Raw genomic sequence first — 12,573 nt, forward strand, 5'->3', positions numbered from 1 at the left:
TGGAAAGGGGATTAGCTAACTTTATATTTTACTTTACAGTGTAATAAAATGTCACAATGTAAACTTTTAAAATAAAGAGCAGAAAGAAATAGAATTAAAAAGTAAACAGATGTTCTTAAGGTAGATTTTATTGTAATTAATCATGACACGAGATGCAAAGGGTCACTATAAAAATAGAGGTTGTCTCAGTACAAAAAATATATGATCAAGCATGAATTTTCAAAGTAAAAAAAAAACAGAAGTAAACTAATCCACCAGAATATATCATATTTGTGTTTCTCTTGCATGAGCTACAAAACTTCTCCAGAGAAGTCATCCTGTCCACTTTTGCCTTTTGTGACACACACACACACACACACACACACACACACACACACACACACACACACACACACACACACACACACACACACACTTCATTTTTGAAGTTGTGTAAAATTAGTATATAATATGACATATATATACTTAGCACTAAGATTGCTATTGTTATCCATATATGATCAGTATACATATCTAAACTCAATTTTTTTTAATATGAAATATAAAAAAATAGAAAAATGAAATATAATCGTTATTGTCATTTCCCCATTCCCTAATTAGCACTCGCTACAAAACTTACAAATCATATGTATTACATACAATTTCAGAAGCCTTAGACAACGACAGCTCTCCACTTCCATTAGACAGCTTTATCTGACTTGTGACATTTACAATATCTGAAAAAATAAACAGTTAGGTATAAATAAATGCAAGCACTGTAGTTTTTATACAAACAGAAATTATATAAAAAACAAATAGCCATTTTCTTAATAATAAAAATGTGAATTCTTTCAAGTATATGTAATGCATTATACTTAAATTTCCATATCCCTTATTTGAAAATAGAATAGAATATTTTCCAAAATAAAAGTTAAATGGCATCTTAATGTAAAATATAATATTTAAATGATGATTATGGCACTGAGAAAGCAATTTGTTCATTTGAGATTGACTGATTGAGTGGTATGGCAGCCTTCAGTTCCTTTGTGAAGATAATCAAATTTTCAATACAATAAGTCTTTAAAAGTTTTAATCTTAAAAACATCTAATCCTTGGGCTGCTGGGTTTTGAACACTGTCTGTATTAAGATAATAAATTTTAAAACGACATTTCAAAAAATGCAGAGAATTAGCAGCTTTAACTGATAATCTTCTCAGTTTTATAACAAAGTTCTGGAAGTAGAAATTTTTTCCTCATTTTAAGCTGAAGTTGATATGAAAGGCAAGATGTAATGTAATTTGTGGGTTACATTATATGTTGTTTTCAAAACCACTATATTCTTTGATAAATTAGGTAAAATTTACATAATTTCATGAGGTTTTAAACAGAATTTTAACTGATTAGTGAGGCTTTTCTCAGTAAAATTTGAGGGGAGAGGAGTGGAATTTTGCCTTCACTGTCATCCAATATTTCAACACTTGCTCTGGCTAAATTCCTTGCCAACATTCTTCAGCTGTTACCTGGAAAAATCTATTCTTTTAAAAGGTTTTGTTGCTTAAAAACTGAGAGAAACTAATAGCAGCATGTTTCTTTCTTCTGATATATATGCTTTAATTGCCAAATTAAATTTAATTGTGGCATTGCAAGTAATCAAATACTTTGATTACTTGCAATGCCACACAAATTAATAGAAACTCTTCCATTTCAATCTACTTTTTTTTTTAACATTTTCAGCTCAAAAACATTTTTTTTTTTTTTTTTGCATTAAAAAAAATTTAAACAAGCTGTGGGCACTAAAAAATTCATATGCTTTGGCAGGACGAGCTCAAAGTTTTGTGGCATCCTCAGCCAATTTTAGCTAGACACCTGTGCTTTCCACATCTCATTAATGTGCTGCAAATGGGTTTTTTAGTTCAAAAATAAAATAAATATAATTTATTACTTTAACTTTAATAAACAAGTAGCATTGATTATTATATATTCATTACATTTTCTGTTTCAAAGATCAACATTTCACACCTTAACAGCTGCAAATCTTTGGATCATTTCATCTGGGTTTAAATCCTTGGCAATGGCATGTTCAATTGATAAGTTTACAAAACCCATCCAACTAATCTTGCGCCATCGTGAAATGAGGGCAGGTTTTGATTAACTTCACCTTTGACAAAGCTTCCTTCAGCACAATGAAAATATTTACTACTGATGTCATCAAATTATTTGAGCACATGAATTGAAAGATTTTCAGTGAAAATAACTGCCCTTGAAGTAGTTTTTCAAATATTTTTATGACTGAACTGCACTTATAAAAATGATGAAAAACTGGATCCTAAAATTTTCCTCCTCTATCATTCCAACTTTGTCGTGGTAGTAACTATCAATAAATGTTGAAGAATGAGCTGGATATCATCATTCTTCTCTTCCTTGGTAATTCCTTTCTACTTCTGACTCTCTCTCTCTCTCTCTCTCTCTCTCTCTCTCTCTCTCTCTCTCTCTCTCTCTCTCTCTCTCTCTCTCAGGAATTTTTTTTTTTTTTTCGGCTGGTGCAGCATAAGCCTCAGGCTTCCTTGTGCCATATGGCTAATAATAATACTAATATTAATAATACTAACCTGAAATTTATGGAAGTGCTATTATTGCAAGCCACTTATTACTGATGGTAATGCTAGAGAGAGGATGCAATAGGGTAAGGAGAACAAAAACTGGACATTTGATTGTAAACACATTTTCAGATGAATCACCATTCACACTTTTTTCAATGTTAAGGAGAGCTCATGTTCGGCAAATGCTAAAGGAAGCACATCATCCTGACTGTCTTCTGCCAACCATCTTTGCAGCAATATCTCAGTATTCATTAGGTCCTATCAACATTTTGAATGGGCAAATTACTGCCAATGACTACCTTGATATTCTGAGTGACCAGGTTCATCCTGTGGTGCAAACATTGTTTCCCCACAAACAATGGCATGTTTCAAAATGATAATGCTCCAATACACACAACCAGGTGTGTCCAATCTTGGTCTGAGGAGAATGAAACCGAGGTTAAGCATCTCTCATGGCCTGCACAATCACCAGAGTTAAACATTATCAAGACACTGTAAGCATATTTAGAGAAGAGTGAAAATGCAGATTTCCTCCACCTTCATCAGCATGATCCAATATTCCTCTTAAGCTCAAAATTTATTTCAATCTATTCCATGAAGAACACAAGCTGCTTTAATCAATTCGGCCCTGGAGAGATTGTGCAAGGCTCAAGGGGTAGAATTTTTTTCAGCCCGGTCTGTGCTTGGTGACAGGAGAGACTGCTTCTACAGGGGTGGGATACACTTAAATAGAAAGGGTGCAAGAATATTTGCTGATGCTTTCGAGGCAGTGTTAGGTAGGTCGGAAAACTGCTAGCTTGGGGGGGGGGATACACAGACTAAAAGTTTAACAGTGGCCGCAAGCATAGACAAAAGTGATTCTTGCACTTCTATTAGCATGGGCAGCAGACCGGAAAGCAAGGTAATGGAGATTTCCAGGACTGCTGGGAGTCATAGTGGATCAAGTAAACACATGGGCTGAGTTAGGGTGGCTAGGAGCAGAAACAGGTGCATGTACACCAATGCTAGGAGTATAGTTAATAAATTTGATGAGCTTGAAGTGCTAGTCAAGACATCAAAGGCAGATATTGTAGGGATATCAGAGACGTGGTGTCACACAGATATAGACAGCGCAGAGTTAGAATTTGGGGAGTACAATGTGTATAGGAAGGATAGACAAGATAGGAAGGGAGGAGGAGTTATGCTGTTAGTTAAGAAACACAAAATCTAAACAAGTGCATCCAATTTATGCTGGTGGACAATGCAGTGTTGAGTCTGTTTGGTGTGAAATAAGCACTGGAAAAGGAAAAATGAGAGGTGTGTGTTATAGGCCTAATGAATCTGATGAGTATAATGAGCAATTGTGTAAAGAAATAGAGTGGGCCAGTAAATCAGAATGTCTTATAATGGGAGATTTTAACTTTCCAGATATTGACTGAAACTTGTGAGTTGGTCACTCCCACACTAGCAAGACTTGTGGTTTTATTGGATGACTGTTTTCTACAGCAATACAGTCAGTCCTCGTATAACATGTGTTTACACTACACAAATTCGATCATACACGATTTATAAATAGGGGAATGATATCTTATATAACACGAACCAAATACGCTTATGCACAATTTGTGTTTACAAGAAATGGCAGTCGAACGCGGAATCACTCCAAACTGAATGCAACACGATAGGAATAAAGAGAAGATTCTGAAAATGTATTTGTTTTTTTATATCAGTGAAGGGGAAACATTTAACCATAATAAAGTAAAAACCAACACAATTCCAGCTATAGGTATAATCGCAAATGCGATTACATCGAGTTTACTACCAGTTTATAACAGATTCCACTAGCAGAAACGCAACTGGAAATTGTTTTTAGTTTTTATTGTTTTATTGTAGTAACCCCTAGAAATGTGCTTTAGTAAAATGTGAAGTGTTAATAGTGTATCTCTGCCTTTATGGTGTTGTTTATTCAGTTGCTACACACGCACAGCTTTGTTTATGTGTATCAAACGTGCTTCCTCGTTTTGTAATTGTGCTTTATTCCCTAAAAATGAGTAAAATACTTAAAAGGTGTAAAAAGGAAGCATCCTGGTGAAGACACTGCAGATTCACAGAGAAAAACAAAAGCAATATCGATAAACAGAGGCGGACTGGATCAAAAATTCTTACCCGGGAAAATTTATAGTGGCCTCATACTATGGTTTATGGCCAAAATCACACTGACCTCCGGCCCACCGGGGTTTCCCCGGTAAGGCTTATGGCCAGTCCGCCTCTGTTGATAGAGAAAAAATATGAAATTGTGAAACGCTTTGAGCGAAATGAAAGACCATGTGATATTGCACGTGCTACAGACCTAAATGAGGCAAACGCCGAGAATTACAAAGAATGCAGAGAAAATAAAAACAACTTTCATAGCAGGAACAACTCAAAGTGTAATTAAAATCCATTAGATTAAGACACAAAGAATTGGAAGAGATGGGACGGCTGTCATCTGTTTGGATAGAAAATCAAACAAAAAAGTTTGCTTACGATAGAAGCAAAAGCATTGGCAATATTTTATTAGGTAATAGTTGTAATAAAATACTTACGTATTACTTAAAATAATTAAGTAATTAAAATGCTTATGTATTACGTATTTTATTACGTATAATAATAAATAATCGTAATAAAATACTTACGTATTTTATTATGATTATTTATTGTGTTTGGTAATGTTTTGGTTACAAATGTATGTTCAATCTTGGGTGGTCGGCACCTAACCCTATTTTTCCCATAGGGCCTGTTGTTCATATTGCACAAGGGTTTCTAGGAACACAACTATCGTGCTATACGAGGACTGACTATGTTCGAGAGGCAACCACAGAGAGTAATACTTTTGATCTGATTATCAGTAGTGATTCTTCATGCATTAAGAATCTGCAGATAAAGGAACCACTGGGTGACAGTGATCACAATGTATTGATGGGGGAATTATTTAAAGATGTAACTACCATCAAGGCTAAAGGGAAGGGCTACTGCTTTCGTAAAGGTGACTCTACAGAGGTCTCAGACAGTTTTTAAATTTTGTACAGTGAAATCAACTGATGACGTTAACAACAGTGAATTCTAAATGGGAAGCCTTCAGGGACTTAATTTTGGAGGCTACTAGGCTTTTCATTCCAACTAAGAAATACTGTTCAAGGTTTAGGCCTAAATGGATGTCAGATGAATTAATGAGGCTAGTGGCAGAGAAGAAGAATGTATGGAATGCATATAAAGTATCACGTGACACAGAAGCCAATGGTAGGTATAAACTAGTCTGTAATCAAGTCACAAAGGAGGTAAGGCAGGCAAAGGCAGATTATGAGAAATCCTTGACAAAGGATGCAAAGAAAAACAGCAAGGAGTTCTTTACTTATGTAAACTCTAGAAGGAAAGGGATGAATCAGATTGCACCACTTAACATAGATGGGTTGACTATTGATGATCATGCTCAGGTAGCTGATAAACTGAATGAGTATTTTGCATCTACATTCACACATGAGGAGTTATTCAATCAGGGGAATGCCAGAAGTTTATCAAATGCTAACAGGGAGCTAAGTGATTTTGTAATAACTGAGAGCAAAGTGGAGGAGAAATTGTTGAAGTTAAACACAAGTAAGGCACCTGGGATGGACAGGATCTATCCAGTTATATTAAAGGAGGCAGCAAAGGAAGTAAGCAATCCCTTAGCCATAATTCTGAGAGCTTCCTTAGAATCAGGGGAGGTCCCCATGGACTGGAGGTGTGCAAATATATCACAATTCACAAAGGAGGTTCAAAAGGTGATACAAGTAACTACAGACCTGTTAGTTTAACTTGTGTTCCGGGGAAAATAATGGAATCACTGGTTAAAGAAGCATTGCAGGATCATCTAGACAAGACTGCAGTAATAGTTAAGACACAGCATGGGTTTGTCAAAGGTTTGTACTATGATGTGGTCACAAAGGAACTGAATGCCAAAAATAATTTTGATATCATATACTTGGATTTCAGGAAAGCTTTTGATACTGTTACACATGGAAGACTGTTGTACAAATTGGAGAGGTATGGCATCAAGGGTAAGCTGCTACAATGGATAAAAGGGATGGTTGAGTGGGAGACAACAGAGTGGTAATCAATGGACACTGCTCTTCGTGGACAAATGTTATTAGTAACATTGTGCTCAACACCCCCCCCCAGGGGTCGGTGTTGGGCCCATTGTTGTTTTGCATATTTATCAATGATATTGATGAAGGTATATCAGGTTTAATGTCCAAGTTTTCAGATGATACAAAGGTTGGCAGGGTTGTTAACGACAGTATGCTACTCCAACTGGATCTAGATAAGTTGGGAAAATGGGCTGAGAAGTGGCAACTGGAGTTTAACATTGACAAATGCAAAGTACTGCACATGGGTAGCAATAACCGAAGAGAAACATATCAACTGGGTGGTACTACACTCAGGGAAGTGGAAAGTGAAAAAGACCTGGGGGTAATTGTGCAACCAAATATGAAGTTAGCTGAACAGTGCAGACAGGCTGCCAGGGCAGGTCATGGGAGTCTTTTCAATGATATATAGGAATTTTGCTAACAGGGACAGGGTGGTGATAATCCCGTTATACAAGGCAATGGTCAGGACACACCTAGAGTACTGTGTACAGGTCTGGACGCCTCAGTTTAGGAAGGATGTAGAGTTGCTAGAACGATTACAAAGGGCAAGATTGGTGAGGGGAACAAAGGGGTGTTCTTACCAAGAAAGGCTTAAGTTCTGCAAATTGCAGCACCTGGAGAGTAGGCACCTGCAAGGTGATCTGATTGAGGTGTATAAGGCCTTGAATGGGTTGAGGAAGCTGAATGCTGATGGGATTCTTCGTCTTGCTCAGACTGAGAACCTGAGGGGGCACAGTTTAAAATTGAGGAAAGATAAGTTGTAGAATAGATGTGGAAATTTGCCTTTAGCCAGCGGGTAGTTGATTGGTGGAACAAGCTTTCATCTTTTGTTGTGGAAGCTAATAGCCTAAATAAATTTAAGGCTGAGCTGGACAGGCATTTGGAAAGAATGGAGGGATGAAATGGGAGGGGTTTTTTTTTTTTTTTTTTTTTTTGGCTGATGCTGCATAAGCTTGCTTTCTTGCATCGTATGTCTCTGCTAATGCTAAAGCAAAAGGTGGCCCAACACCATATTAGTGCATACCTGTAACTCTTATCACAGGTGTTTCCGTTATTTTGTCTAATCCCTGTGCAAGTAAAGCTTTAGCATTTATGAGGTTTTAAGTTAGCCACAGAAGCATTTTTATTAATATCTGTTTTATATTTCTATTTTTGAATTCTTTTAAATGTGAGCAGTACTTGTTTACTCCTTGCATTTAAACTTTACTACACAGTTTAGTTCTCTTGCTTGATAGTTTACAAGCAGGAAAAGTAAACATTGGTATAACTATTTCATTACTAGAAATCACATATAAAAGTAAAATAATGTAATTCACTTATATTAGTCTTTCCAAATTACAAAAACCAGTTTACTGTGAAGAAATCATACCCATATTTGATGTATTATTAGTCCCATTACTACTGGGAGATCCTAGAGCTCCATCTGTATCTACACTGTCACTGTCAGAGCCGTGTGAACCTTCACAGAATGAAAGCCTTTTCTTGTTGTGCTTTGGGGAGGAGGAAGAAGAGAGAGAGAGAAAAAAAAAAAAAAAAAGGCAGCAGCTATAAAGATTTTAATTCAACACTTTGATTGTTCTGTATTATTTGTTTTACAAATATATATACATAGTGCTACTTCAGTAAACTTATTTTACAAAATGACCAAGCTAGTACAGGGACACAAATAAGATAAGCCTGACTGTTGCTATTAGTAAAATGTGATACTATGTTTTTCTTTTCAAACTGAGTGAGCCCCCCCCCTCCACCAATGACGGATATTTGGTGAATATAACTAATTAATAAGTAACAATATCTTCTTTAAAGGGTCTGTCTTATCCAGTAACAACCAAACGAGAATTATTTGTGCCACAATACTTCAACATTTTATTTCTGGCAATTCCTTTTTTTCAAGGGAACCAAAATTTGTAAACATTCTTTGATACCTTACTGACTAGGCTGTTGTTTCTATTTCAAATTTTGAAAATTTGAAGAAAACTGTTTATATGCATAATAAATGATAGTAATTAGCTTTTGTTCATTAATAATACCGTAATAGTGTATATATAATAATTTCATGCATCAACAATCGAGTTAAAATACAGCTGTCTTTTCTGGAGTTTCAGAGCATAATGAGAATTTAATATTTTAGTTATGTTATATGACTAATTATATGAGCAATTCAACCATAGTTTACAACCACATTTTACAGCTGTGTAATGCCAATAAATTGTATATGAATAAACCTCTACGATTTAATGTGTTTGTAAACTGTTGAAAATTTGTGTGCTTCTGAAAATTAACAAAAATTTTTTTATTGTAATTTTATCCATCAGCAGAAAGAACAATTGTTTCAACTCATCAATTACCAGATTTTGATGTATCAGTAGTAATTTTTATCTGTGATATCTGACACAAGCTTATTCTTTTATCATAAATAATTTTTTAAATGTTTAAATGCTTAAAACAAAATTGTTTTAAAACTAAGTTGATATTCATAAAACTAAGTTGGTACTAATATAGTTGGGGAAGGATGTTATGTGGTTGTTATCCATTAAGAATTATTAATATGTATAATTAACCACTCTTTTACCATGTGGAATTTTTAATACAGTGGATTCCGGTTATTTGGGCCACCGGTTAATCGAGGCAGCCGTTTATTAGGGGCAAATCTTAAAAAACAGAACCCAGTCGAGAAAATAGCCAGGAAACTGCAGCACTGCAGATTACCCTACGATTGTCTCTGACCGTTCAGTCAGATTTCTGAAGGTCATAACCATAAAACAATTAGCAGTCACCTGTTTATTGGGATTTTCTGTTAGTGTAATTTATCATAAACGGATAGTAAACTCGATCTTATTGAATTTGCAATAATACCGACAGCTGGAATTCTGTGAGTTATTATGGTGAAATGTGTTTACACTTCCATGGAATCTTCAATCATATAAAAAAATTTATTTTCAGAATCTTTTCTTCATTACTATTTTTAAAGCTTTGTAACTTGTTATTCAGTTCTCACTTGCGCGTATCGTGTTACTTGCAATTTATGCATGCTGTGTTCTTTGTTATTGATTGCTTATCTTTTTACTGTTTTAAATTTTAACCCCCACCCACAAATGTCTGTGAACAGAAATGTCAACTAGTTAGTATGTACATATTACAGTACGCATTAATTATTCCAATTTTCACGTATACAGGTGAACCCTGCTTAACGCTGATAATTCGTTCTGGAAAAAGAGTGCTAAGTGAATCCGCGCTAAGCAAGCGCCGCATTTCCATAAAGTAACATATGTATTTGTGAGTTGCGGTCAGTGCCATAGGTTATTTCCTAATCAATAATAAATGGTAGTGAAAAGATGCACAAATGTCAGTCAAAATATTTAATATTCAAATATTTGTACGTATAAAATATTTTGCATTACATACGTATATAATTAAGTGGTAACTACTTACGTATCAAAATTAAACTTAAAATTCCAATTAAAGTCATGAATTTAATTGATGTAAATTGATTTAATTTAGTTGATGAATTTAATCATGAAAAATGTGTCAATTTTGAGTTGAACTTTGTGGCCCTCTTCCAAATAAACTAAAAGGGGTATTAATTTTAAATCACCCGCAGCATTACCACCTAACAATAAAGTCAACCGATCCTTCACTGCTTTGAAATCTGGCATGTTTTTTTGCTTCTTTCAATATGAAACTTATTTTAGGCATTCTTTTCCATAAAAGTCCTGCTTCATCTATGTTAAAAACTTGTTGAGAAGTATAACACATAATATCCCTCTTCAATAATTTTAACAAGTTCTTTTTTGAAAGTTTCGGCTCCTTGATCTGCACTTGAGGCTTCTCTCTGGATTTTAAATCTATTCAACCAGCCCTTATCAGTTTTAAATGGTTCCACTTGTTTTTCAAGTGGAACCATTTAAAACTGATAAGGATTTTCAGATCATCATATTGACTAATCTCTTTCTCTCTCTTTTTTTTTATAATATTTAACTTAACTGAATTCTGCATTGGATGTTATCTTTAATAAAATTAGTTAAGTCTTTCCATTTCAATCCTAATAGCCAGCCTAGCACTAGTTGCTTGCAGTGGAACAGCTATCTTTCCCGCTGCTAAAATTAATTCTTTATTTTTTTATAATCGTTCTTACAGTTAAACTTGCAAGTCTTAAATTATGGCACACATCTGTTTGTCGTTGACTGGAATCGATTCGCTTCAAAAAGTCTAATTTAATTTTCAAACTCAGTCTTTTTCTTACATTTATAGTCTTCGTACTGCGCCCAGACATTGTTGCTTTTTCATTCTTATCGGCCATTATTAGCTCTTCGAAAATGTAACTGCATTGGTTACATTAATTACGATACAATGTTTGAGTAAACTGTCTGTTACGCACAATGTCTAATACTGCACTGAGTGATGACTAGGCTTCGGATAAATGCATATAATGCAAATATTACAAGCAATATACTAGATATATTTTTAAAATGTTGATCTCAGAACTACGTAACAAGTCACTGTACTGCATTCAATTAGTGTGCGAGAGAAGTTCACTGAGCATGGGAAAATTTCTCAAGTCGGCGTGGGAAACATTTTAATGCTGTTTTGCTATTCATTTTCAAGCTATTGACTCCATCAAATGAAACGATTTTGTTAAATATGCCAAAAATGCAATCTGTAAAAGAGCATTATAGTGATCTGTGAGAGCGTTATAGTCAGATACGGGTTATAATATAAGAACAGCGTTATAGCGAATCAGCGTAAAGCGAACTGTGTTATAACGGGACCTGCTGTATCTTCCGATTTTCACGTATCATTTAATTTTTTAATTGGTAAGGTAATAAAGGGTAAATTTGTGCTTAATATATCTTTACTTTTATAGCCTGTGGATAATAATCCTCCTATTTTCGTTAATTAGAATTGCTGTTTAATAAAATTAAAATTAAATTCACAAATGTGATCACACAATGACTGGCGCTTACGACACATCGTATAGTCAATTGTACTATGGTGACCACATGGTAACATGATTTGATTGTACAGTGAACCAATTGTAAAGTGGGGGTCCATTGTATTTTTACCTTTTTTTACGTGAAAATTCAGATAATTGGGACAGCCGCCAATTATCGGGCAAAATGCACTAGTCCCGATGTGTCCCAAATAACCAGAATCAACTATATATATTTTATTAAGCATAGACTAAACTAATATATACAATAGTGTGACGTTTCGGGTATCTTGCCAATACCCATCATCACACCGTGCTGCAGACTGTCCTTAGATCTGAAGAGAAATGGGCCCATTTCTCTTCAGGTTTGAGGGCAGTCAGCAGCACGGTATAATGATGGGTATTGGCATCAGAAAGGGCACATGATGCAAGAAAGCAAGCTTATATAGCATCAGCCAAAAAAACCAAAAAAAAACCTCTTATTTCACCCACCCCCTCGCTCCAAATGTTTGTCAAGTTTTTAAACCATCAACTTCTACGACAGATGGAAGTTTTTTTCCAACAATCAACCACTCGCTGGCTAAAGGCAAGCTTCCGCACATCTATCCTACAACCGTCTTTCCTCAATTTGAATTTATGCCCTCTCAGATGATTATTCTGAGGAAGAGGAAGAATCCCATCAGCATTGAGCATGCTCAAACCATTCAAAGCTTTATACACCTCAATCAGATCACCTCGCAGGTGCCTAGTCTCCAGACACTGTAATTTGCAAAACTAAAGCCTTTCTTCGTAAGAGCAGCCCTTTGTTCTGTTCACTAATCTTGTTGCCCTTCTCTGTACTCGTTCCAACAGCTCTACATCCTTCTTAAAATGAGGCCTCCGGACCTGTATACAGTATAGAAAAATTCCTGTATATCAT

The 12,573-nt window shown here is 35.2% G+C and overlaps 1 protein-coding gene across 1 annotated transcript in view; it reads right to left on the minus strand.

The window, feature by feature from the left end:
• The window catches only part of LOC150085450 (focal adhesion kinase 1-like), a 377,186-nt gene that overhangs the window by 23,852 nt on the left and 340,761 nt on the right, over positions 1-12,573 (minus strand). Inside the window, exons 28-29 of the mRNA XM_090374569.1 lie at positions 8,094-8,214; positions 640-716 (exon numbers count right to left, since the gene is read on the minus strand). Coding sequence (XP_090230695.1) covers positions 640-716; positions 8,094-8,214 — 198 coding nt within the window. The remainder of the gene's footprint in view (positions 1-639; positions 717-8,093; positions 8,215-12,573) is intronic.

This window comes from Mastigoproctus giganteus, chromosome 5 (assembly GCF_048544385.1).
Source record: "Mastigoproctus giganteus isolate SK-2022 chromosome 5, ASM4854438v1, whole genome shotgun sequence".
Taxonomy (NCBI): Eukaryota; Metazoa; Arthropoda; class Arachnida; order Uropygi; family Thelyphonidae; genus Mastigoproctus; species Mastigoproctus giganteus.